Genomic DNA, 25,420 nt, shown 5'->3' on the forward strand with positions numbered 1-25,420 from the left:
GGCCTTTATCCTGTCGATGACACCTGTGACGTCCCCGATTTTCGTAGTTTACGACCTTTACTCAAGGTAAAGCTTGTGCGGTGATCTGGTTATTTGCAGGAGTATGCTATTTGACTATTACTCTCGCCTAGAACAATACCTTCAGATTTATGCCTATGCCATTTCTGCAAAGTTCAAACACCAAAGCCAAGGTTGTAGCCTGTCACCATTGCAACCGCCTTTCAGCCGCATTTTACGCGCGACCTTCAATCAAAGTACAGGAAGGATAAGCTACTTCGTGGAGCAATGCTTTTTTGCATAAGCTTCATTGTAAACTGATAATACAGGGTGGTACAGATACACCGAAGGGCAAGGATCTGTGTAGCCATCAAAAATCCTATCTACGCCCTTCAGATAAAGAGAGCAATGCGGCAATAACAGGTAACAATGCAAAAGTGGGTACTACTATGAAGTTATAAAGTGTTCGATGCCAAGAAGGGTTCAAATAGGATGCTGGAGGTGTATAAAGTAGTTGATGAGGATAAAAGCGAGCCTTCAAGATGCAAATGGTAGTGTCCGAAAAGTCATATGAGATCTCTTTCACCAGGAAAAAGATTTTTAATCCGTGAGTAGCGATTAACATTCGCCAAGGAACGAGTTCTTAGGGAAAGGTTTCTGATAGTCATCAACCCAAGTCGTTAAGTTAGGATTCATGTACGCTTCAATGTATCTGTGGGACAGTCAGACGGGACATCACGCAGAACAAAGGTTTGATCGGACTCACTCGTTAATATACGCTTGTGTAGGAAAGTCCGGTGGATCACAGCCAATGTTAATGTTATTAGCAGGCTATCAAAAACATTAGTCCGAATTGTCAGTAGGTGCAAGAAGATATTACCCACCTGATATACTCGTATATAGTCAATTTTCATGTGAACTGGGAAGCCGAGATGTTCAAGATCGACAGGCCCGAAGTTTGTGGACATCCCCAAGTTTGCGATTATATACTATGTTTTTTTGTTAACGTTAGCACGCTGAATTTTGGAAAGTAGGTATACCATGGGCTCCGTTGGCACGGGACGTTCCGATATCTCAACAGACGCGTCAGGTCCCATACCAGCAGCTTTGATAGACCACGCAATCTGACTGTCCGATATCCATGTTATGTACTAGAGGAGTTTGAAGGTAAGTAAAATGCCGTAGGGTCCAGGAGAGACGTACCCCATCACTGTATCCTGATCACCATGGAATAGCACTCATTAGTACAGGAATGCAGAGTTTATCCGAGGTAGCCGGACACACCTGGTTTATACTGCAGAGAACTCAATATCAGAAACTATGCCCTGAATAGTATGCTTTGAAAGTCACCTCGAACCCATAAATCGAAAAGCAACCGCCCGTTTTCTCGTAACATTGAGTATTCGTGTTGGTCACAACCGACGTTGCTTCTTGTTCCACATTACCCGTGAAGGTGTTCAGCTGCGATATCGATGGATCTCGGACATAGAAATTGTCCGACGTATTTTGCCACACATACGCATAATTGAACGGCTGCATGAATAAGACGTGATGGTTCCTCGTACCGAGGAAAGATTTGACTTACCGCCCATTGTCCGGACTGGGATACCTGCGCTATCAACGCGTGTTCATTAATCTGCCAAAGATTAGAGACGTAAGACCAAGATGATGCCGAAACCTACCTGGGCCTCGAATACATCGATCTCAGGCGCAGAACGACCGACGAAGGAACCATCAGGATGAGTTGGGCCGGGGTGGCTTTCTCCTGGACATGTACACCGGGAAAGTCTTTGACCTGGCAGATATGAAAGAATGCCGCCCTTGCCCGCATCCCCGTCAACTGTGGCCGCTACAGGTTCACCATTGATGGTTTGATTAGCAACGGTACCAATATCACACGAGTCTGGTACGTGATATAAGCGAAGTTAATGTATCAAAGCCATTGCCACTTACCGTATGTATAAGGCCATGTGCCTTCGAGGGATGCACCATATCCTGCCCGTCCAAGATTGCCCATAGTCCAGACGGCAGGCCAGAGACCGAGGACGTTAGTGGTGCCCGGCAACATCACAGACGTCTCGATGTATCCTCCTGTGAAACAGAATTTGTTCCTATAGATGAGATAGTTGATTGATATCATAACAGTGCGTGACTCCAGTCCTCTTACCATGTCGATACCATACCTGCATATCCGTAAGGATAAGCATAAGTACTGTTTTAGAACAGACTCACTCACCGCCTTGGTAATGCAAATCGTGCGTCTCCTTCTCAGACAAAGTGATAACTAGGGACCCGTCCTCGGTTGTGATCGCTGCAGGATCATACCATTCCATGTTGTTGGTACCCTGAATATCTCATTATTAGATTAGATACGATTGATCTTGAAATTGAGAAACCAACCCAATAATGGAGATCCGCGGCTTCCCAGTATGGGTCGTCTCCAGGATAGAAAGATCGTCCGTCAGTATTGAATTCGTCTGAAAACACGAGTTGTAGATTTTGAGAAGGATCATTCCAAGAGGAAACCGTATAAGCCTCTCGAGGTGTGTCTAGATCTATGAGTCCAAAGTTTCCAGGGATATCCGGAACCTATGCGGCCGAAGGTGATAGGTGAGGAGGTGAAGCGGCACGATGGAGAAAAGAAGCCGCACTTGTCCGCTGGCATTCAAGCCACCAAAGTTGAATCCACCTTGGTTAGAAAGACCTCGGGAGGTGACATACGATGCCACTGGATATCCAATGCTGGGAAAGATCGGTAAATTTCATGTGGCGAACGGTGTGTGAAACATACAACAAAGCCAATATGCCAGCACATAACATGACGAGGCAACCGAGGTTTGTTACTCCACGTATTGAGATAACATGTCCGCCGATTTCTACCGCGTCTGGGCGTTCCTTGGGGGTGTGAATGTCATCATCCGGCTCTATCAAATCGGGCGAGAGATCTGACCCCCATTGTTGTGGGTCGGGAGAGAGAGAAAACTGAAGCACAAATGAACTAGTTTCGAAATTTGGATCGCTGTTAATACCAACTTTTTTGGATATCGCAAATAGCTCTTGGCTGACACTGTACGACGGGTATGGCGTGTCAAAGTTTGACTGGTCGAAGGACTCAGAGATGGAAAACGTTTTATCAGCAAGAAGGGCGTACGAGTTCAGACCACTTGCTGGAACTTGCACTCCGTGATAGCCTCGGTGAGGACATAGCGCAGAGATAGTACAGCGAGAACCAGTCACAGAGATGGCGAGAGCGGTCGACGACAGTCGTAAGAGGAAAAGACCAACCCTAGAGACGACGTTTAGCACGACGTGAAGCAAAAGAGGTAAAGGAAGCGAAGGCAAGAATGATGCTAATGTCTAAAAACGGCACATCCCACGCGAGCGGAAGGCATCAATCTGGCAATGCCACCTCAACAGTCGTTTTCGGGCAAATTCCGTCGAGTTCTGCCGTCCAGTAGTGACATCAGAATGAATATCGCCGTCAATTACGATTTTCGTCCCTCCGTCGGAAGCGCCCAGAGGGTGAGAGCTCTGAATTTCGGTGATTACGGCCTGTTCTTACCGCAATTTTTTCGATCATGGGCAAATCACGGCTGATCAGATCATATTTCAAATCCCTTGGCGACGACATATCCATTCTTGTGCTGCATCCTGCTACATCGCCCTGGCTGGCGACCAAAAAATACATAACGATTATCGACATGACAGCACCCGAACAAAGTACAACAACCGTGTCCATCATAAACGAGTACAACATCTACATATCCATAAACAAGAAAGAACTTAGCTAAAACGGACCTGCGCGCTACAATAACCGTGTAATAACCCCGAGACCCTGCACAAGAATAAGCGCTGTTTTGTAAACTAGGTCGAGGAATCGTACTTTGGTTTTGCCCTCTCGGAATAGCAGTTTCATTCCTTCCTTCACAAATTCAGGGTGTGAGATGAATTCAAACTGCACAGTGGCACGGTCCCCCGTTCGAAGAACCCCTTGAGGATGATCCATTCCGATGATTCTCACCGTTTGCCTCACAGCCTAAGAGGAATACATCAGCTTTTGATGGACTGCAAATGCAAGGTCTAGACATACGCCACAATGTAACATGGCCTGTAGGAAGTCTGTCAAATCGGCGCTGATACATTCAGCTTACACTCACCTGGTAGTTTCTTTGCAGCGTGGTGTTATGACTGGGAGGTTAGCCGTTAATCTACAGTAATCAACAACGAACGAAAATGCCGTACTATAGAATGAGGACCTGTCCCTCGAATTGCCGTATAGCTATAGAATGCATCAGTCAGTATTTCACACAGCTGCATATGTTCGCCGTCTCTTACCACGAGGAGGCGACTCCGATTTGCTCACCAAAACCATCCCCTTCCGGACAGCCGCTTTTCGTACCCGCTTCAAGGCAAAAGCGACACACTGGCCTGCATCAGCCGTTGTCACCGGCGCTCTGACACCCGTTTTTAGCACTATTTTTATCCGATATAGTCACTGCTGACGGGCCGCTTCTCCGCCCAAAGCCAAACGGCGAAGGATGTCATAGCATCAGCCTAGCACAACTATTTGGGGCCAAGCACGACGTATGTAGAGAACAGATGATCCCTAAGCATCCTCAGTCAGCATTCAGGTTTTGCCCGATATGCTGGTGCTGACGTATTTGCTACGTTCGAAAGCCCAGATGATGATTCATCTGGCATTTTTGTGCCCGTCTTGGTTGTCCCCAAACAGTCGGTAGCCAGGAGTAGATGCATATCTGGAGAATATCTTGGAAGAACAATCCGATTGGTCGACCAAGATATTCTCCAGAAGACCACGAGCGTATATGCTTTCACCGTTGCAACGCAGAGCTGGCAAAATATGTGAGGTGTGCCTCAAGCGGAAATTGGGATCCCAAGGAGGCAAGGCACCTTCTGGCGTAGTCGCTAAGGGCACAGTTCCGTTCCATTTCTCAGTCTGATCAAGATGCCTTCGCTTCCAACAATATAGGAAGCAAGCCTGTTCCACGGTGTCCCTAGTCCCGCTTGAGGCATCCTACACAGCCGCCGAACTCGTTTGTTACAGGATGTCTTGCATCCAGAATGGTCCGCCAGCCGTGTATGGAATAAAACACGTACCTTTTCCTTTGCATGCTCTTAATGACGGTGCTTAAATAATTCCCATTAGAATCCGGTCCCAGCAACACTGCGTCACCAGTCTTGGTGCTACCGTTGTTGACGATCCCATTCACGACTGTGCCCACATACGGCACTGACCACACGTCAGTGACAGAGAACTAGATGATGTCACTTGGGATTCAATGAATACATTCTTCCTGACTCACCTCTAGCGGCTGATTCGGCGCAAATTTGTCGCTGTCCGCCTCACTGGAGGGAAGTAGGTTCAGGAATGTGCGTATATAGTCAAGGCCTTCTCCAGTGACATTCGACACTTGAAAAATAGGGCAACGTCTAAAAGCAGGGTTATGTCAAGGATACGTAAATGCAATATACACTGTTCTTACTTGTCTTGCCCGAAAGAAGTCGCAATTTCGACGGATGTCTCAATAGATTTCACGAACACGGGTATTTTACTAGATTCCTTGAGATACGGTTTGTCATGGCAGAAATACAACTCACCGACACCCCGGGCTCCCCAGTATCTTGGCAACTTGTTTGATGGTCTCTGCAGTCACATTGGGTGGTGTCATGTCAATCTGACATTAATAGTTTAAACAAGATGCTGTAATTAGAAGATAATAATTGACCTTAGTGATACAAACGACGATCGGTACACTCAAGGCCAGTGCAATGGATAAATGCTCTTTCGACATTCCAATCAAGCCCGCATTAGCACCGACAGTTAATATGACGCAGGAAGGTGCGCCCGACGTTAGTCCATAGAGAGTAGTTTTGAGATATCGCTCATGGCCAGCAAGGTCTATAGAATGCGATCATGTTGGTACTTTTAGAATAGATGCATGGCTTACCAATGAAAGAGACAATTTTGGCAGCCTGTATGGAAATCTCTTCCCAGCCCAACTTTTCTCTTCGTATAACATCCGGGTCGGAAGAATTTGCGGTGGTAGGGAGGATCGGGGCGCCCGAAGGTCCAAAGCCAAGGATCTCCATTCCTACGCTGGACGTCCGCCCAGTTTCAATTTCGTGTTTGTGTCGAAAGAGAGCTACCCGCGCCCGACCTCTCCCATCATCTAATGCACCTGATTGAAAGTTTAGCGAGGAGTAGAGTTTCTATAGCCGGTACAACATGCATACCACGCGTCAGTACACCCAGGGTAGTAGACTTCCCGCTGTCAACGTTTCCTACTACAGCGCATCGAACTTCCGGAGTGAGAGAGACATTTGGAGGGGGTAGCCGTAGGAGGAGTGATATTCGCGGATGTCCAGTCCTAGTTTCGCAAAGTACGGAAACCTTTCAGATGAATGAGTAGCTGCCTGCAACGTGATCAGTTAAGTGGCGACTTCACCTTACCGCCAATCTCCTCAACAGCATCAGTAATTCTTTGCCGTAACGTGTCCAAGTCTTGTGCAGTCTTCTCAGTTCCTGTCCATCCGTCCGACGAGTCTGTGAGCTCTCCAGAGAACAATAACGCATGCGGCGGTTGGGAACCAATTCGTAGGACATATTCACCGTAATTTTGGGTAATCAAGGCAGCGATCATGTCTCGCGCCGAGTTGAAGTCATTGGGCAGTCTAGACTGTAATAAAGTCTTGTATTATCGTCAGTACAAGTCAAATGACAGAGAGCGTCGTATTACCAAGATCTCCTCCTCTATCTCGGAGAATCCGGTGCTATCAGCATGCTCGCCCAAGACGACAACCGTTCTATGTTCGTCAGCTTTCTCTTTCCCCTTCGATGAAAAGTCCTTGTTATCCTTCTCCTTTGCCATGGGCTCGCTCAAGACGATGACCTTTTTATGTTCATCGGCTTTCCCTTTCCCTTTAGACGGAGGATCTTTGTTATCCTTCTCCTTTGCCATAACCGCTGCTCCTTGAACTCGCCGTTTAGCCAATTCGCGATTGCGTATGTCTTCGATTTCGGTCTGAAATGCTTGAAAGCGGGTCATTTTCGAGGTAGCATCGCCTGTTTTATGTGTCATTTTGACAAGAGTCAAGTTGACGAAATTTGGCATAAACTGACTCGATATGCCAAACTTACATAATCTGACCCCAAGTTGGTATGTTCATTAGCGGAGTCGACCAATTCATACTGTTTTCCTGTTCATGGAAAGGAGAGATTCAATCGACACATATGAAACAGGGAATCCACCAAAGGGTATATGCATTTATATCTAGTGAAGCCATACTATGGAGAGATATCAAGTTAAAGCGCTGACTCCCTGAGTAGGTTCGGATCAAGCCCCTCACGTGCCGTCGAGCCGGCTTCTTACATGAGGGCAGACTCCTTCCCATTCTCCTTCATGGGGGGTAAAAGCTGCTTCGCAGCTGTGGGGTATCGAATAGCTTACATCGTATCTTATCTTATCAATACACGTGACCTTCATAAATTTCTTGAACCTTATTTTTTTTACCCCCCATTACGGAGACTGGCGTCTTTTGCGGTGGCGCGTTGCGCATGTTTGGCTGAACCTTCCCTTGCCTCAGTGGCCGTACTTCCTGAATTCGAAGGACCTGCACCGAGACGTCAAGTATTGTTACATTGTTTTGTTCAAGAATGCTTATAATCTGATTCAGCCAAGGTATGCTGCATGTAGCATAACATGCTGAAATGTATGCACAGATAGCTCACTCGGAGGACGGTATAAGACAGGTGAGAACTCAGAACAAGGTCAATTTATTCTGAAAATGAGACAACATGAAATTAAATATGGTACATAGACTACGTGCAGCCAACAAGGCAATATCAGGAGCAACTAATTGGTCGACGAGTGTCCGGCCATTCATCCGAGTTTACCGAAAAATTGCCCTCTGGCACAAGTCAAATTGGGAACAACCCAGGCACCGCATGTATGAGCGTGTATGAGCGCCGGGTGGGAGACGTTACATCCAATAATAAAGTAATGAAGTCCGTGAGTTTGTAAGTCCAAGTAGTATTTAAGTCCGTATGTGAGTCCATTATAAGTCCAGGATTAATGTCCAGGGTGGGTGCGAAGAAACACGGTGCTCTGTCGGTTCAACGAGAGCACTTCATAAGCTAAAGGAAACACTACAAGATAAGGAGAAAACGTACCTGGCGGTTCAACGAGAGCGACAGGTGTTCACGCTGAGACCGCCAGGTCTATATAGTCCAAGGAGAAAGCAAGACATGAGGAGGAAGCTAAAAGCCCGTTAGACCATGTAGGGCTTGAGGACTGTGTCGCGCACTCACTGGTGAGACGGCTGAGACTCCCGGGGGGAGGCTCCCGTGGGGAGGCTGAGACCGTATGTGATAGATACAGGAAATTACGCGCCAAGGAGCGGCCGACGCCTGCGAGAGAGCGTGAGAAGGCGAGAGGACCCGATTAGAGGGATCTCTTACCAATTAGACTTGTGTAAAATAATTCCTTTAAACCCGACTAATTGGTCGACGAGTGTCCGGCCATTCATCCGAGTTTACCGAAAAATTGCCCTCTGGCACAAGTCAAATTGGGAACAACCCAGGCACCGCATGTATGAGCGCTATTGGGTAATAGAACTTTAAGTGCGTTGGGAATGTGTGCGGTGAACTGGCTAGGAGGGGGGTGCTCTCGTGTTGATCATCACCTGTAGGATGACGGGGTTCTTGCGAATATATATTTTGAACGCTGTGGAAGACCATCGACCTCGCGCTTGTATGAGATACGGCAGTACTCCCTGTGCAGCAAGATCGGTAGTGCCTCCTGCTCGCATGGATTGGCCAGCGATCTTCATGCTGGGGAAGATTTGCCGCAGCCTCTTCATGAACCAAGAACGTGTGGGAACGGATCCAGCAGCGGTGACCCATAGTGCAGGATGAACGAGGTGTCGGCTGTCTCTGCGGGCAAGATATCGTCGAAATACAGGGAGGGGGTTGAATGAGGGGTCTTCGTCCAGTCGGAATGATGACTTTATTGCCCTCGAATGCTGTGTCGGCTTTGTGGGCAGGCAGGAAAAAGGCGTAGCCTTCAGGGAGCCATTCGACAGTTGTTCTGCGGACGATCTTCCTCCAATTGCGAGCTTTCTTCTTGTCGGGCATACTCAACTCGGCGAGGCATAGCAGGCCATTGAAGCCTGTGACTAGCAGCGCTAGGAAAAGGCAGTCATCATAATCGGTTGACTGTTCGAGTGTTTTGATTGCGTGGCGTATGTTATCGCGTGAGAGAGGGGATTTGCGCTTGACCTCGGATCCTTTGAGTCTCTTGCAGCCTTTCAGGGTTTTGCTGACCATGGGCGAGTTCCTTACATCACGAACATCTGGGAAGAAACTTTCTAGTCTGTTGCAGATCCCGGAGAGGTAGGATCCCACTGAGTCTGGCTTGATGTGGGCAGACATGAAGACGATGTAATAGCTCAAGGTATCCTCGGTGGGTTGGACGGGGAACTTGTGAATTTTGCAGAATGTGATGTAAGAGTTTAATGCAGAGTTATACGGTCCCAGGGTTGATGTATCAATTGCGGAGCCTAGAGCAAGGCATCGCTCGTGATAAAGCTTCTCCAGGGTCCAAGGTTCACGAGCCTTTTGTCTGGACCCAGGAGTGACGTCTATCAACATCTTGACGCCCCCAGCACATCGTGAGGGGGTGTGAATGGAAGGATTATGAGATCAGGGACCAAGTCTCGAGCCCTTGAGAACTGTGAGCACGACAAGGCGTCCGCAACATCGTTCTCAGAGCCCAGGATGTGCAGCACGCGCAAATCGATGCTGTGACTAATCATCACGTCGACGGCGGACTTTAATATGGGATTGTAAGTGGGGGAGGCCTTGAGGGAGCTGAAGATATTGACCGTGTTGGAGTTGTCCGTCAAAATGGTCACACGTTTCCTTAGCTCAGGAGACAGGGTGTCTGCAACCCAGTGAATCGCAGCGCAGACGCACAAAGCCTCAAAGAAAAAGATGATTTCGTCTCCACCTGGCAAGTCAGGCGTAGGGCAGGTGAAACCACAAGCTATTCTCGGGATCCAGAATCCCATACCATCGAGGCATGCATCGCATAGGATAGTGACTGTAGCGTCTGAAATCGGGTCCCAGTCAATGGAATCGAAGCAGCAGACGCCTGTTGACCTCTCAATGTGATCTGCGAGCCACCTAAGGTCGTCCTTGACGGCATTACTAAGGGCAATCCTGGCAAATGGGTTCGTCTTGCCTTCCATTTTGGCATACACGTTGCATAGTCCTGGTTTTAAGAGCGGAAAGACGTTGAAGAACCAGTTCGACCATCCTGCGATTTGTTGGTACTCCTGCAGATTGCGGCGATTTGATGAGGCAAAGTACCGAAGAGCGAGGACAAGCTCCGCCTTAGAATCGTCAGGCATAGTGGCCGTCATTGCATTTGGGTCGACGTCAAATCCGATGACTACGAGTTGCAAACCAAAAAGTTGCTTAGGCTTGGTATGAGGCACACCCAGTCGATCCCACAACTTGAGCAACTTCGTCTGCTTGGAAGGGTAGAACGCGTCATATGGCTCGTAATATTCCAATCTCCCCCACTCATCAAACCCGAAATCGTCATCAACATAGCAACCCAAGTCCTCGATTTTCTCAACGTTGATAGCTACCCATGTGACAAGCCCATTAACACTGTACCAGACCCGGTAGGACCCTCTTCCGCCGAAATTATTGTTACAGTCGACGGTCCTGACTAGTGTCTCCACCTCACCAGCAGCTTTCTGCTCGCTCGTGAGGTACCCAGTCGTGACAACTTGTTTGAGCTGCCACAGAGGATGCATCGGGCAGAGCCTGTAGGCCTTTGACACATCGGACTTGAACGCAATGAGGACCCTTTTTGCGTTACTGGGAGATTTCCGCCTGTAGCGCAGTATAGCGGAAAATAACATATGCAGGCCATCGAGACGTGAGCCCACTATGTCTGAGTGTTGAATCATCTGATTGGGTGCATAAGAGCCTGCTGACATATTGGATACCATGCGCAGGTCTTCCGAACGAGGCTTGGGGACTGCATGAACAGGGGTACTATACATCCCTGGGAGCAAATCGGGTCCGAAAGGCTCTGAGAAACATCCGGCGGCAATTTCTTCATCCCGATATCTGCTAATGAACTTCTGTTCCATGTCAGATCGGGGACTCATCCTCGCGTTGTCCCAAGTGAGTGGGAACTCCGTCGTTGGTTGCGTATCTGCCCAGGGCCAAAAACCTTCCTTGAGCGATGTGATGACAGATTGGACAAACTCTTGATTGGGATGCGTAGCAAGACATTCTTCCAGGACGGCGACCTTAATGGGCGTAGTGATCTTGAACAACCAAGGGTGATCCTCAATCGTTTTAACGGCCTCCGTGTTCTCGTATTCCTTCGCTGGAGGCCGCGGCACCGGCAACTCAAATTCAGTACAACTGGCGGTTCGGCTTCTTCCGGCATCCAACTCTGAGAACACAAAACCTCTTTTGTACTTCGGCGCGAAACCTCTGTCTCCTTTCTCCCACTCATCTCCCTTGGCCCCCCTCTCAAACCTCCCTCTTCCCTCCAAGACCTCCCTCTTCACCTCAGGCTCTGCTCGGGCAAGAGGAGACAATGTGTCCTCCTTTGCAACTTGAGCACACATGCCGGTATCTGCACTTTCCATCTGCCGAAGGGCAGACCCCTGCGTTCCACCTCCTACAGGCGTCGAGACTCCGAGCGCGTTCGTTGTTCTTCCTCTTTGGCCTCGACTCAGCTCGCCCTTCTTCAAACTCTCGGTAACCGGTCCCTGAGGTCGAAATATGCGATCGCTCAAGGTCGCAAAATTTGTCTGTTTCCGAGAGGAGGATGTTGCGGCATCGTTCGACCCTATTTCGTATGGCTCTGTCGAGGACGAACACCCGACCATGGAGGGAGATGGTGACGGTTCTGAAGAGAGATGACATGTATTGCTGGTAGAGAGAGAGTTCCTGGTATCGATGCGGGAAAGCAACGAGGATTTCCTGAGTGTATGTGTGCCAAGTCGTTGTCCATTCGTCTGCTGTTTTGATGGTCCTTTTAGGCTCGGCCGGGTCCGGCGTGTTCTCTGAGAATCGGATAGCAATTCCCTCAGATATTTCATGAGTCTGGACTTCATTGATCGAGGTGGAATGGGTGGCTGCGAAGACGGAGTCGAGATTGACGGCTTTTCCTGCCAAGAGGGCGAGCCATTGCTCTTCGGGAAATTCGGGACACTCAGGAGAGTTGGTGATACTTCGCCTGGCAGCCTTGAGATCAAGGGTGTAGTTCTCGACGAGTTCAAGGGTACGTTGTAGTTCAGGGTGGAGGAGCGCTCGCCTAATATCTCCAACAGGCTGCCACGGGAACTGGGACTCGTCGATACGCGGTCGTTTAGCAGGCCCTCGGCCCTCATCATCATGATCCCCATCTTCTGAGTCTCCCCCGTGATCAGATCCGTCTCTTCCCACATCTCCCTGATCATTCTCCTCTTCGTGGAAATCAGCGGCCCGTGGTCGACCTTGTCTTCCCTCTTCCTCTTGGTTCCTAGCCCTGGCACGGACTTGGGCTTCTCCTTCTCTGTGGAGTGTTCGTTGCTCGTTTTCATAATTGTCGAGCATCTCGACATAGATCCGGAGGGCGTTGTTGAAATCGTCGTCATGCTCGGGTCTGGCAGCGAAGAACTCGGAGAGGACCCTGAGGATTTGGGCAAGGACATCCGGCTTCGAAGGGTTGACGCCCGTGCGGAAAGTCTCGACAATAGCATCACACCGGATGGTGATTTGGGCCTGGGGTGCATCCGGTGGAGCAGGCGAACCTTCATGACTGAGAGAGCGTCTGGCAACTCCGGTGGTGGCTGTCTGCTGAGTCGAGCCTCCAGTGGCAGGCGTGTTATTAGAGGGTTGCGTGGATCCATTAGAGCCAGAAGACATAGCCAGAGTTCAAGTTTAGTTGAGTCTTAGGAGACGATGGAATAAACAGGTTTATTCAGAAGTGCGAAGAAACACGGTGCTCTGTCGGTTCAATGAGAGCACTTCATAAGCTAAAGGAAACACTACAAGATAAGGAGAAAACGTACCTGGCGGTTCAACGAGAGCGACAGGTGTTCACGCTGAGACCGCCAGGTCTATATAGTCCAAGGAGAAAGCAAGACATGAGGAGGAAGCTAAAAGCCCGTTAGACCATGTAGGGCTTGAGGACTGTGTCGCGCACTCACTGGTGAGACGGCTGAGACTCCCGGGGGGAGGCTCCCGTGGGGAGGCTGAGACCGTATGTGATAGATACAGGAAATTACGCGCCAAGGAGCGGCCAACGCCTGCGAGAGAGCGTGAGAAGGCGAGAGGACCCGATTAGAGGGATCTCTTACCAATTAGACTTGTGTAAAATAATTCCTTTAAACCCGACAAAAGGCAGCGAAATGGGCAGGAGGAGAAGGTTCAGCCAAACATGCGCAACGCGCCACCGCAAAAGACGCCAGTCTCCGAAATGGGGGGTAAAAAAAAATAAGGTTCAAGAAATTTATGAAAGTCACGTGTATTGATAAGATAAGATAAAAATACATTAGGGTCTTGTCATACTGCGAAGCAGTTTTACCCCCCATTGAGGAGAGTGGGAAGGAGTCTGACATGAGGGTAGCCTGGCAAGCCGTCTTTATTATATACTCGCGGAACTCGTATCTGTATATAAAGCCTGGTACCCGGGGCGGGGGTCCATAGGGGAACCCCCCAATCTCAACATATTTTAAAGTCCGACAAGATTGCCGGTATAGCCGCTCACTAATGTATGATGACTCATAGCTGCAATTGACCGAAATTGGTGCTGCCTCATCTTCACCCTCGCCATGGACAATACCGGACAACTCAACGATGGTGAAAACAGCCAGGATAGTGACATGGCTATTTCCGATGATGAACGCCTGTCTGAAACGACTCAAGCAGGTCAAACATCGCATGCGATGCTTCACTGGGCTGGATTCGGCTTGTTTTTGGAGCTCCTGTAGCGCTATCATATATCCAGAGAAATATGTCGTCTTGCCACCAGTCCTGACAACAGAAATGAGATGGGTGCCATCTAAAGCCTTGCAGATGCCCTCAAGCACATAATCATGGATGTCGTGGGGTAGCCGAGGCCGAATAAGCTGTCGTACAAGTGCCTGGCCCACCGGCGAGCATAATCCGTCATTTGCGACATCTTCATCGGACATAGAAGGCAGTATAGGCGAGCGTAGAGGAAGCGTTGATCAACGCAAACGAGCCACGATCGCGCTACGCGTGGGGCACGTGCCGGCTTCATGGCGGCATCCTTTCGGAGTTCGAAAATCGCTGAGATTGGAGGGTTCCTCTGTGGACCCCCGCCCCGGGTCCCAGGCTAACATGAGGGGCTTGCTTCAAAGTCCGGAAATATATTAAGACGTTCACCGATGTTTCCTGCGCTGGCAACACAACTTGACAATTAGATAGAGCGGAGTAAGATGTAGCTAATAACCTAATACATTGCATAGGTTGCTAATTTTTGCTCAAAATTCCGGGAGTGCACTTTAAACCAATTGCCGAGTGCTGTCACATTCAACAACGGCATCAAGAAGTACGAACTAATCGTAATGGAGGTGAGAGTCAAAAAAATCGGAAAAAATGGCATTTAAATAGCGAAAGACTGTAATGTCAACCATGGATTATTTAAGAGCCCAGTGCACTATACTCGAAGCAAAATTCATAGATTGCAGAATATGAGACACGTAGTCACACCTTGTCACGGGCAATCGCAACTCTGTCCGTCCTCATTGACCGCTATTGCATCGATAGCCTTCGCGCGAGCATGCATGACCTGTAGTTCATTCCAATCAGTCAACATTGAAAAAGGATATATCAGCTGTTTCGCCCGTCGTGGGAGGAAAAGATGTTGGCATAGCATGCAAGGCTCACAGTGCAACAAAGGCGCGTCGAGTTCATGTGCGATGCAGCGAAATTCTGAATAAAAAAGGAGTGCATATCAATTACAATACGTAAGACAGTCGACTGAACGCGTCGCAGCCTACCGGCAGCTGTACTTACTAAGCCATGAAGGTTTCTTTGCCAGAAGTACACAAAAGGAAGAGAGCAGACTTAAAGGCCGCAATTTGGAGATTTGAAGGCATGGAGTGGGGACAAAATAGTGCACACAGGTAGAGTAAGGTATCATGAATAAACCTCCAGATAAGCTAAGAGAGCGGATGAAAAACGAGCGAACGAGACGCGCACTGCCGTCTTGCAATTCGGACGGACTTAGCAACAAGCCCTGAGGAAACAATGCACGGTATTTGTATGTATTTGTGCGTCGGTCCAGTCTCCCCATCACTGCCCAGTCACGCAGTCACCGAACCGCTGCGTGTGACTGACCGTGTTTTCGTGGCCCACCACCATGTCCAAACTCATTTCCAACTCTGCCCACGGCCCAGGGACCACTAGCCTTGCATTCTCAAAAGATGGATCGTTAGTTGTGCCGTTGCTCGTGCATCATTGAAAAACTGACAGATGACGCGTCGCAGACACGCTTTCACAGGTGGCCAAGATTGTATAGTAAGACTATGGAGAATGGACGAAGGCGCCGAGCAGGAGCCAGAAACGGCTCCTGATGCTGATTTACCGATCACCTGCATTACAGCTTGTGTATGTGACTTCGACCCGTACTTTCATCAACCTTCTCACCAATTTCTAGGCGGACTGCTGGCTTTCAGGGAGTGAAGACGCACAAGTTCGGCGGTACCTCAAGAATAGCAACGAATGCGATGGTTATGCTGCTTCTGTCAACGGAGTACCAGTACGATGCTTGGCGATTGATTCCAAGGGAAGAAGACTTGCTGTTGGTTCCGAGTGCGTGGCCTTTCTGATTCCATACCGCCAACTTACATTCGGTAGCGAATTATCTGTGAAGGTTATAGACATGGAAGATCCCGCCAAAGTCAACAGTTTAGAAGGCCACCAGAGCGGGGTGCGACGAGTAACCTGGCACCCTACGCTACCTGTATTGGTATGTTTCGCTTATGCTACCAGTGTGTATATGTTCACCTCATAATTACTGTATAGGCGACTTGCGGGTGTGATGGTAAAATTATCATATGGGATATGTCAGAAGAGGAGCCCAAGATTGAGAAGCAGATAGATAGTATCATTCCTACTGTCAGAGACACAGAGTGAGTTTCGTCGTCAATACTTTTCTAAGCCTGACTTATGCTGTTGTAGGTCCTCTGACTTTTTCCATGATTGTTCTGCAATTTGGCATACATCCGGTGAATATTTTTTCATCGTCTCACGCATTCATGGTGGGTTTCGACTTGGCTAGACTCCGCACTTTTAATCGAACTGTATTCAGACGTAGTTGCCATCTCACGTTCCGAAGGAACGAAGATGTCGACATTCGCTGACAATGACGTTACCGGTACGACTACTGCTATAGCCATGTCAGTTAACGGCGCCTACCTTGCTTCGGCAACAACTTCGGCAGTATGTGTTTGGTCCACCACAACGCGACGTATAGTGGCGAAGTAAGCATATTCATTTAGGACGTACTCATCAACTGATTTCTTTGCGTAGACAACCAACAAACTCAACTGCTATTATTACTCAACTTGCTTTCTCGCCGAAGCAAAATATCATTGCCTGGACAGACTCAAGCGGTCAACTCATTCGCTGGATCGATGCTATCCCGTCGCTGTTTCCCGATCCCATAAAGCCGATTATCTCTACTAAGGGTGCCACGACGCATCAGGTTGAACAGCCTACGACGTCCTTATTCGATGAAGATAGTCGAATAGATGACGCCCTAGACACTGGTGATTTTGTTCTTAGTGACGATGGCGAAGCTGACGACGTGACGCGTTGGAATGACCCCAGCGATTCGAAGCACATGCAAGACACCAAAGAACCTTTCAAAAACAAAGGCTATATGGTTAAGGAAATGGGTAAGTCGTACGCCTTCTCTTTATAAACTTGAGTTTCAATGGGAACCTGTTGACAGTGAGTATTACGGAGGCCCAACCGCCTTTCCAATCAGGTTCAACACCAATGGACAACAAGAAAAGATATCTAGGTAGTTTCAATATTTTGATTCGTCTTTCAGTTTTTGAACCTCGGGAACCCTTTTAGCCTATAACACGATCGGAGTCATTGAAGTCACTGACCAGGATATTCACAATATTGTCAACATTGAATTTTTCGACCGCTCAACAAGACGGGGCCAGCATTTTACCGACAGTCTCAAATATGATCTTGGCTGCCTCGGTAGGCTCATCCACACTCCAGCCTTTCAAAGTCTCATTGTTATTTAGGTGAACGAGGAGCCCTGTTTGCTTGCCAGCCTGAAGATAACCACACAGCCAAAGTGACATTCAGGCCGTATGGATCATGGTCCTCTCAAAGTGATTGGTCCTATGATTTGAAAGGTCAAACCCGCGTTCTCGGTATCGCCGTTGGCGGTATCCCACCATCCACCAGTCTTCGTCAAGGTTCCGAAGAAGATCTGAATGGCCTTGGAAACGTCGTTGTAGCTACTAGTCAAGGGGACTTAACATTCCTGAGTGGTACTGGGAGGGAGCGGCGAATCATTGGTCTAGGCGCTGATTTTGTGTCGATGGTTGCCGGGACAGAATGGGTGTTCGTCGTTCATCGCGCTGGCGCAGCAACAATTGATGGTCAGTACCGAGGAATTTTCTCCAGCATTTTGAGTTTACGAAACCCGTTCTAGGGTCTCAAAATCTGTCTTATAAACTCATCAACTTTGATGACTTCAGTGTTCGACAGCGGGACGTTCTTCCCATCCCAAAGAACCATACACTCAAGTGGATTGGAATCACCGACCAAGGGGTAAGCATTTCTACTCATCCCATTCAACGTCTGGTAATCTCGGCGCTGTCTAGGCACCTGCTGTTTATGATTCATCAGGACAGGTACATATACTTACGAAATATCGAATCCCGCATCACGGCTCCTGGGTCCGTGTAATGGACACGAATCTTCTCGAAAGGAGAGAAGGAAAGGACGAATCCTACTGGCCTGTTGGGATTACAGGAAGCACGTTCATGTGCTTGATCCTTAAGGTGCGTCATCTTACTGTGCAAGATCTGCAGATCTGACGGGTCTTTTACAGGGAAGACAAGGGTATCCCGGCTTTCCTAGGCCGCTGATTCAAGAGCTCCCTATGCGGATGCCATTCCGGAATGATAATGCTCTTGAAGAACAGTACGCGACATCGCCTCGTGTGGTTGCCTTGATTTAATGTTCAAACAATATTTCAGAGTCGAACGCGAGTTATTTTTCCGCGATATGGCTGTCGACATTCTCGACGAGGAGCTTACTACCGAAGATATCATCGCAAAGGAGCGGGCCATGGATAAGGAATTCCTTCAGCTCATTCAAAGCGCCTGCAAAGCGGATAACATTCCCAGGGCGATCGAACTAACGAAGTTACTTCATCACGTTCACTCCTTTGACTTGGTTGTCAAGATTGCAGATTTCTACCATATGGTCGGGTTTAAAGAGAAGGTCCTACGACTGAAGCGGATACATGAAGACAGCGAAGACCGCCTAGCGCTTGCTCGTGAGAAACGACGACGGTGGAATAAAGCCGATCCTCCCCCCCGGCGCTTAGTTGATACTGAGGAGCCGTTCTCTGACCGGCCTAAAGCGTTCCAAGACTTTGGACCACCACCTTCAATACACAGACCCGGACTTTCCCGAGCTACTCCTGCCGTTGAAAAGACGCGATATTCGTCTGTAGCTCCGGTATCCACCCCAAAATCATGGGAGGAAACCACTGCTTCCGAAGAAGATATCACTCCGGATGGCAAACGAAAACGCAATCCTTTAGGAGAGTCACCCAGTGACCTGATGCCGCCTCCGAAGCAAAGTGAGTCCATCTTGAAATTATAACCAAGTCTCTGAACATGTGGTTTTGATAGAATCAAATCCATTTGCTCGCAAAACTGCGCAAGAAAATGGCCGGAATCCTTTCGCGAGAAAAACTGACACGAACAAAGTCATACAGAAGAGTGAGAGCTTTTTCGATAAAGTTGATGCTGCTGAGGCGGATCCTGGGAAGAAACGCAAGTATATCATAACTTTGTCGCGACGTCTTTACTTATTATTTACCAGGACCCGCGCCGAAGACGCAAGGGAAAGACAAGAAGGAGGGTTCTCGCCAAACAACCTTGTTTGGTCTTATGCCTGGCGTCAAAACAGGTGAAAAGAAGGCTCGTCCTAGAAAGAAGTCGGGCGATGAGATACCAACCTCCCAAGCGACTGATGTTTCTATGTCAGACGCCATACCAGAGTCGGAGGCAACACTTGTAGATCCAGACCAGGTGCAAGACCTACCCGATGACGGACAGGAGACGCAAGTAGAAACCCAACTGGTGGAAGAGATGCAAAGTATAGATTGAACGAACGACTCATATGGAAGATGTAATATATGGTTCCTAATCTCTCAGCACTTGTAGAACACTCAATTGATCTAATTTATCCACCCGAACACTAGCAGGTCGTGTGTGTCGTAAACATCCGAAGTATAAAACAGAAACTGAATCTCGTCAATCTCGTTCATCTTTTCGCAATCGCTGCCCTCAGTGCTCCAAGTCCGCGCGTAGACACAACGCTCCTCCAGACAAAATTGACGCTCTCGTCGGCGTCGAGAGACCTGAGAATTTCCTTGACGCCAGATCCAGTAGCATATCCAAGATAAACCATGGCGACCGAAATCGCATCTGCTCGACAATCCCGCGGAACCGTGATGAGCACGTTGCTACTAAGGCGACTCCGCTTTGAATGGTATAACGCCGAAAAGATGAAATCCCTGGCTGCAGTATATTGCGTGACACTAAGACCGGAAATTTTATCGTCTGATTCCGCCCTAGTTGGACCGGGTTCGTACATCATTCCCCCGCTCATGAAAATGTCCATTTCCGAACATAAACGCTGCATCTCAGGGAGATATGAGAGATGCATACGAGGTGGAAGAGATAGGTCCAGTACGCTTGTTCTGGTGTTCTCGTCGTAGTAGTGGTCGGATGTGGGAGCAGGAGGGGCTCGCGGCGTGATCTTGACGATGTGCGTAAATTTGTCGCCATTGGGTGTCGTCAACTCCTCTGCCATACTACGAACGCCACCAAAGGAGGCAATGTCTTCCTCGAACGCAACGTACAGGCAGTCCGTGATCTCTTGTAGACATCTCGACTCGTGGATTTGGAAGGGGGGCTTCTTGGTAGTGGTTTCACGGCTCCAAAACCTTTTGCTAGACTTTGCGGGCGTTGGGGAAGGCGTGCGTGTCGTTTTTGCGGCAGAAATGGAAGGAAGCTCTATATAAGATTTGTTGGGCCGACCGATTACACGCAGCGCAACATTGGTGGGCAGAGGGTCGGTGTATCGGCGAGGAAGATGGCGAGATTCTGGAGAAAGAGCTCCCTTTCCATTGCTTTTAACTGACTCGTCGTTAGCTGAAGGCGAGGTCGGGCGGGTAGAGGTTGGGAAAAAGGAGGATGTAAAGGAGGAGAGAGGTGATGAGATTGTGAATCCTTTCATCTTGCGCAGAGAAAGATTGTCTACTTGATGGTGCACTCCGGAACTTTATATACCTCCGCTGAGGCCTTTGGAGCTGATCGTGATCGTGATCGTTCCACGGAGTCATTTCGACTTTCTGAAGTCTCATCATATGAGACGGAGGCAAACCGGGCAAAACACCAGCAGAGTTCTGGGTACTTTACATCTGGCGTGGTCACATATTTCGGCGCACGAAGACGATACTGGAGACCCAGGGGAACACCCAGAAAAACACATTGGAGATATCCTTAGTCGTACAGAATTGGCAAGGAACTTCTGCTTTGACTTCATAAATCATGTCCCCTTTCCATCAAGTTCCTCAGAATGATCATGACGATCAGACAGTCCAGATACCGGGGGGAACTTTCTCGCATGTGAAAGAATTGAGCAAGTGCTCAGATTTAAGAGGCACTAGTATGAGCAGACTCTGTAGACAAATATCGAATGAAGTATTTCGGCCATGATATGCATCCACGTCGTACAGACATTGTATAGGTTGGTAAATCAAGCGAAGATTAAGCTGGAGCAAAGCCAAGTAACGAGACAGTTCGAGTTTTGGCTCTACATGTTGAAGGCGCAGTGGGAGACGTCACCCAAAGGTCGCAGTCATATAGTGAAACCGCAGGAGGCCCGGGCAATGGCGGTCCACGTCAAATTGGCTAAGCCCAAGTCAAGAGCCATCCGATGAATATGGCACGAGGTAAAAAAAAAATACGCAGAGAAAAGCATCTGTTCTTACTAATAAACTTGACAATTCAAGCCCAATGCCTGATAACAAGTCACCGACATGACTGATAACCGCAAAACCGTCCTGATAACCGGGTAAGCCGTATTACTGTGAGCATTGATCACGTTTATCCTCTATTTTTCTCAGATGTAGACCCGGTGGTATAGGGAACTCCCTGGCGAGGGAATTCCATTCCAATGGTGTGTGATCAAATATGGTTTGCAGTCAGAAATTTCATCACGCATCAGGATATCGTGTCTTTGCCACTGCACGTTCCAAGGATCATCTCGTCGACCTCGCTGAACTTAATATCGAGGTCTTTGCCTTGGACGTAACGTCGCCCTCCGATATCCGGGACGTAAAAGCGGACATTTCTGAGCGTACTGGTGGATCTCTCGACATTCTCGTGAATAATGCTGGCTTTGCGTGCACGATGCCTGCTCTTGATTTAGATTTTACTATCGTGCAAAAGACATTCGAGACCAATCTCTTCTCAGTGATGCGCATGGTCCAAGCATTTTCCAGTCTATTGATCCAGGCGAAGGGGACGATTGTTAATATAGGATCCATCACCGGTATAGTGCCCTATACCTTCGGGTGTGAGTCAGATGCCTTTCTTCATTCCAATTACTAATTGAGGTGCATTTCCAGCGTCGTACAATGCGTCCAAGGCAGCCTTGCACTCGTATAGTGACACACTTCGTATAGAACTTAGTCCGTTCGAGTAAGTTACACGTATGCGAACATCCGATAACTCTTTTTTGACCATTAGAATATTCAATATTGCAGTGTCAAGGTTGTTGTAGCCATCACGGGTGGTGTGCTTAGTCGACTTACAGTCAACAAGCGAGACCTTCCCCCGGACTCAATCTACCTTCCAATTAGCTCGGACTTCCACGACCGCCAAGGAAATTCACAGAAGACTGGCATGCCAAATGATGTCTACGCACGTAAGGTCGTCAATGAGCTTATCAAGCCCTGCCCACCGAAGTGGGTCTGGAAAGGGACAATGGCAACTAGGGTCTGGTTGCTCTCGACGTTTTTCCCCAAGGGAATCTGGGTAAGTTATTTTTATCATTGTAGGGGCCATGTACGCTGAACTGTGTGACAGGACTTTATACTTTCAAAGCGGTTTGGTATCGATAAAATGGCTGCATTGTGGAAGAGGCGACTTGCTTGATTTTAGTTCAAAGGCCCTGAGTTTGTATGCAAGTAGATCATAGGAATTGAATATGTATATATGTAGGCACGCCTCGAGCAGAGTGTAGCAACATAAGTAACAGAGTTAACATAGATTCGGAACATTTTTGTAACACCGGCCAGAATCGACCTTGCCAATCACCGCCATGTCTCGCACAAATGGACGCCCTGAGCCCGAAGTCATCATGAACGTCTGTCCTGATTATTCTTCCAGCGAGATGTCTCTCACGCAACCAACAGTATGTCGACGGTTTCTCGTACTCGAAGGGCAAAATGGACGAGGCGTTTCGACCTGGGGGCATTCTGGAGAAAGGCCCTGTCAAACCAGTCAAAGACGCATCTGTTGCGGCGATAAAAAAGGACGATATAGATATCATTGTGCGTCGCTGGGTCTCATAGATTGCGCTATACACTGACCTGGCGCTACAGGTCAATGAATTCGAATTGACACGAGCACAGGCGGAGAAAGTCTTGGTTCAACACCAGGGGAACGTCGTTGCTGCTTTGAAAGCACTGATTACACTTTGAGGTGCGCCCGTTTCTCGTCCTTTTTATTCTGACACCCTTTGACTGAGCTCCAGAATATCCACCGGCACCAACCGCGATGCCAGCCGCTCTTTTATAGAGCACCCTTGCTGCCCAGCAGCTGGTGTCGACCGGGAACGTTCTTTACAAATCGTGACGAACCGAGTATCTTCGTATGTGTCATGAATCAGGTAGCTCTAAACTCCTTGTTTACTTTTACGCTTACAATAAAGAACTATTGAGAGCTTGATTCATCTTTTTTGGTAATACATGCTGGTCTCCACCCAATGTCCCGAGATGTTAAGTAGGCGCCAAAAGCTTCTAATCCGTTCAACCGACGTAAATGGCACCACGTATCTTTCAGATTCTCAGCGCTTACTTCAAGTCCAGGCCCCCAGTTGATACAAAATCTATACTAGGTGCTCAACGTTGCATTCGGCACTGTCTGCCGTCATCCACGCCTTGGCCTCGTGTATCTCTCAGAGATCCGTCCGGAATCTCTGCATATATTTGAGCCTTGGAGTCACATTGAGGCTACCCCATCGAGAAGTCACCGCTGTACAGCGAAGCACCTCTCGGCTGTGACAAAACTTTATTTCTGCGTGGCAATTCCTATAAAGAGATCGTATCGCTCGAATCTTCTCTCTCCGGTTTCTCTTTCCCGCCATCTTTCCTCCACCGTAGCACATATTATCGCAAACATGGCAGCTAAAGAGAAACCTAGTCGGCCGCTCGTCGACATACCTCTCACACCAAATAGTACGACATCTAGCAATGCCCAGTCCTCAACCACCCCCACCGCCTCAAGCTTCTCCGTTCTCGCCTCAGCCACTGCCCTCCCAGGTGGGGCTGATCCGTTGTCTGCGATAGGAAAGCAGAAACCGGCCATCCTACCTGATATCGAGGCTGTCGCTCTCCTCATGCGTAAGCTGAAGGAGATGAACCAGCAGATGAAGGGTATGTACGAGAGCATAGAGACTCATACAGAAAGGGCAGCTACCCTTGGACCCGTCATCAAAGCCGGTGAGGAAGTGAGTTACTGATAAGCGGATTTTGGGTGTCGATCTCTGACTCCTTCGATAGATTGCAATGTTGAAGTCCAATTTGGAGAAACAGATAATCGAGCATGACGCGGAGTTGACCTCCGTGCGAAAGGAGCTTGATACCCGAGTGAAGGAACGCCTCGAAAGTCGCCTCAGACAGTACGTGACTGATGAGATCCGGGCATCTGTGGCGCGAAAGATTGAGAACAAAGTTCGGCAAGAGGTATGTTTGCACATGCCGTTGCTCTGTGTCTATCCTCATGTCGTCAATTTGTCTAGCTGGAGAAACAGATTCCTCAAGATCTCCGCAAACAAACGAACGAGCACACACGTCAAATGATGGAGATCAAGACCCATCTCCACAACTCGTGAGTCCGATTTGAAGGAAGGAAATTTCATTTTTATAGTTGTCTGTTCACCAGGGACGCACGACGAATAAACGCGACATTGACTCGCAAGGAAAAACTACGACCACTGATACCTTCGAACGGGAGCACGTCGCCTTCGCCTTTATTCCCTAACAATATCGACGCTTGTCTCGCAATGTCGGCGAAGGATGTTAAGCAACTTGTAAAAGATTATGAATTGGACAAGGCTTCTCCGGTTTCACCGGCTGGTACGTCGTCCAAGGCAGAGAACGTTAACAAGTTTTTGGATTATATAGGGGTGCGTACGTATTGACAATATATTCTATGGTATTCTTCTTCTTCGTTGGCTCATCATGTCACTTCTTGTTCCAGGCGCCATACCACGTCCTTCTCATCCCGACACCCGCTAAAGCATCCCCCAAGGTAGGATTTATACTCGTCACTAGGAAGCCAGTCATATGATAGGACCGAGGACGGAGTTTCGTTACTATGAGATTGTACTATTATATTATCACGCGAACTGTATACTCAAAAACGAATCGACAATTGTTCCCTCTTGTATCGAGGCATGTGCACGTGATTGACCACAATTGTGTTTCTCGGCGGAACGACAACCTTGTGTTCTTCCTTTCAGGTGCCAGGTCGCAGCGAGGCTTGTTTTCTCTTTCTTTGCCCTTGTACGACAAATTGAATCTTGGCTTTACGGCGGGCACGCGCATGTCGCTAATTGTCGATTCTTTGCTTTGGCCGGTTCAACGCTTCGACAGCCGTATATAATCGTCTCTCGCTTTGGTCCTCCAATATGTGTTCCTCGACTCAAATACCAGAGCTCGCCTATTCGGCCCTGTCGCCCTCAAGTCCTGGATACTTGTCGCCCTCAGAGAGCGATACCGTACAAACGCCTTTTCTTAGCGAGCCTGACCATCTCTTCAACTTCAATCCTCCCCAGCTTGAGGACCACGAAATA

At 48.5% G+C, this 25,420-nt stretch overlaps 6 protein-coding genes across 6 annotated transcripts; 4 read left to right on the forward strand and 2 right to left on the reverse strand.

Moving 5' to 3' along the window:
* Window positions 1-458: 458 nt before the first annotated feature.
* On the reverse strand, window positions 459-3,300 carry EV420DRAFT_569709 (beta-glucan synthesis-associated). Its single transcript, XM_060482621.1, has 17 exons — window positions 3,149-3,300; window positions 3,031-3,096; window positions 2,789-2,979; window positions 2,649-2,739; window positions 2,398-2,586; window positions 2,234-2,342; window positions 2,165-2,180; window positions 1,951-2,108; window positions 1,680-1,900; window positions 1,583-1,633; window positions 1,348-1,530; window positions 1,282-1,291; window positions 1,201-1,214; window positions 1,038-1,148; window positions 882-986; window positions 764-828; window positions 459-709 (listed from the first exon to the last, which is right to left on the reverse strand). The coding sequence occupies exons 1-17, from the start codon at window positions 3,200-3,202 to the stop codon at window positions 616-618; spliced, it is 1,728 nt and encodes a 575-aa protein (XP_060328943.1). The 5' UTR covers window positions 3,203-3,300; the 3' UTR covers window positions 459-615.
* A 303-nt stretch (window positions 3,301-3,603) lies between these two features.
* On the reverse strand, window positions 3,604-7,282 carry EV420DRAFT_1553596 (GTP-binding protein 1). The gene is made up of 15 exons (XM_060473564.1): window positions 6,756-7,282; window positions 6,465-6,707; window positions 6,253-6,409; window positions 5,967-6,197; window positions 5,745-5,917; window positions 5,617-5,693; window positions 5,502-5,570; window positions 5,322-5,448; window positions 5,116-5,273; window positions 4,333-4,451; window positions 4,240-4,276; window positions 4,155-4,185; window positions 4,088-4,105; window positions 3,881-4,033; window positions 3,604-3,832 (listed from the first exon to the last, which is right to left on the reverse strand). The coding sequence occupies exons 1-15, from the start codon at window positions 7,128-7,130 to the stop codon at window positions 3,803-3,805; spliced, it is 1,998 nt and encodes a 665-aa protein (XP_060328944.1). The 5' UTR covers window positions 7,131-7,282; the 3' UTR covers window positions 3,604-3,802.
* An 8,071-nt stretch (window positions 7,283-15,353) lies between these two features.
* EV420DRAFT_1553616 (uncharacterized protein) lies at window positions 15,354-19,578 on the forward strand. The gene is made up of 17 exons (XM_060473566.1): window positions 15,354-15,493; window positions 15,550-15,670; window positions 15,720-15,874; window positions 15,920-16,031; window positions 16,088-16,194; window positions 16,244-16,323; window positions 16,374-16,545; window positions 16,595-16,962; window positions 17,019-17,090; window positions 17,147-17,281; window positions 17,329-17,691; window positions 17,745-17,863; window positions 17,917-18,096; window positions 18,147-18,238; window positions 18,295-18,905; window positions 18,958-19,101; window positions 19,151-19,578. The coding sequence occupies exons 1-17, from the start codon at window positions 15,423-15,425 to the stop codon at window positions 19,435-19,437; spliced, it is 3,189 nt and encodes a 1,062-aa protein (XP_060328945.1). The 5' UTR covers window positions 15,354-15,422; the 3' UTR covers window positions 19,438-19,578.
* Window positions 19,579-21,314: 1,736 nt separating this feature from the next.
* EV420DRAFT_1553620 (NAD(P)-binding protein) lies at window positions 21,315-22,621 on the forward strand. Its single transcript, XM_060473567.1, has 6 exons — window positions 21,315-21,412; window positions 21,465-21,517; window positions 21,566-21,916; window positions 21,969-22,041; window positions 22,107-22,377; window positions 22,429-22,621. Exons 1-6 carry the CDS (start codon window positions 21,378-21,380, stop codon window positions 22,495-22,497), a joined length of 852 nt encoding a protein of 283 aa, XP_060328946.1. The 5' UTR covers window positions 21,315-21,377; the 3' UTR covers window positions 22,498-22,621.
* EV420DRAFT_1553622 (uncharacterized protein) lies at window positions 22,622-23,431 on the forward strand. Its single transcript, XM_060473568.1, has 4 exons — window positions 22,622-22,708; window positions 22,758-22,895; window positions 22,947-23,046; window positions 23,099-23,431. Exons 1-3 carry the CDS (start codon window positions 22,664-22,666, stop codon window positions 23,043-23,045), a joined length of 282 nt encoding a protein of 93 aa, XP_060328947.1. The 5' UTR covers window positions 22,622-22,663; the 3' UTR covers window position 23,046; window positions 23,099-23,431.
* Window positions 23,390-25,007, forward strand: EV420DRAFT_1553625 (uncharacterized protein). The gene is made up of 5 exons (XM_060473569.1): window positions 23,390-24,073; window positions 24,126-24,308; window positions 24,365-24,453; window positions 24,508-24,751; window positions 24,826-25,007. The coding sequence occupies exons 1-5, from the start codon at window positions 23,744-23,746 to the stop codon at window positions 24,913-24,915; spliced, it is 936 nt and encodes a 311-aa protein (XP_060328948.1). The 5' UTR covers window positions 23,390-23,743; the 3' UTR covers window positions 24,916-25,007.
* Window positions 25,008-25,420: the final 413 nt, after the last annotated feature.

The sequence above is a fragment of the Desarmillaria tabescens genome (assembly GCF_030435595.1).
Source record: "Desarmillaria tabescens strain CCBAS 213 chromosome Unknown EV420scaffold_25, whole genome shotgun sequence".
Lineage (NCBI taxonomy): Eukaryota > Fungi > Basidiomycota > Agaricomycetes > Agaricales > Physalacriaceae > Desarmillaria > Desarmillaria tabescens.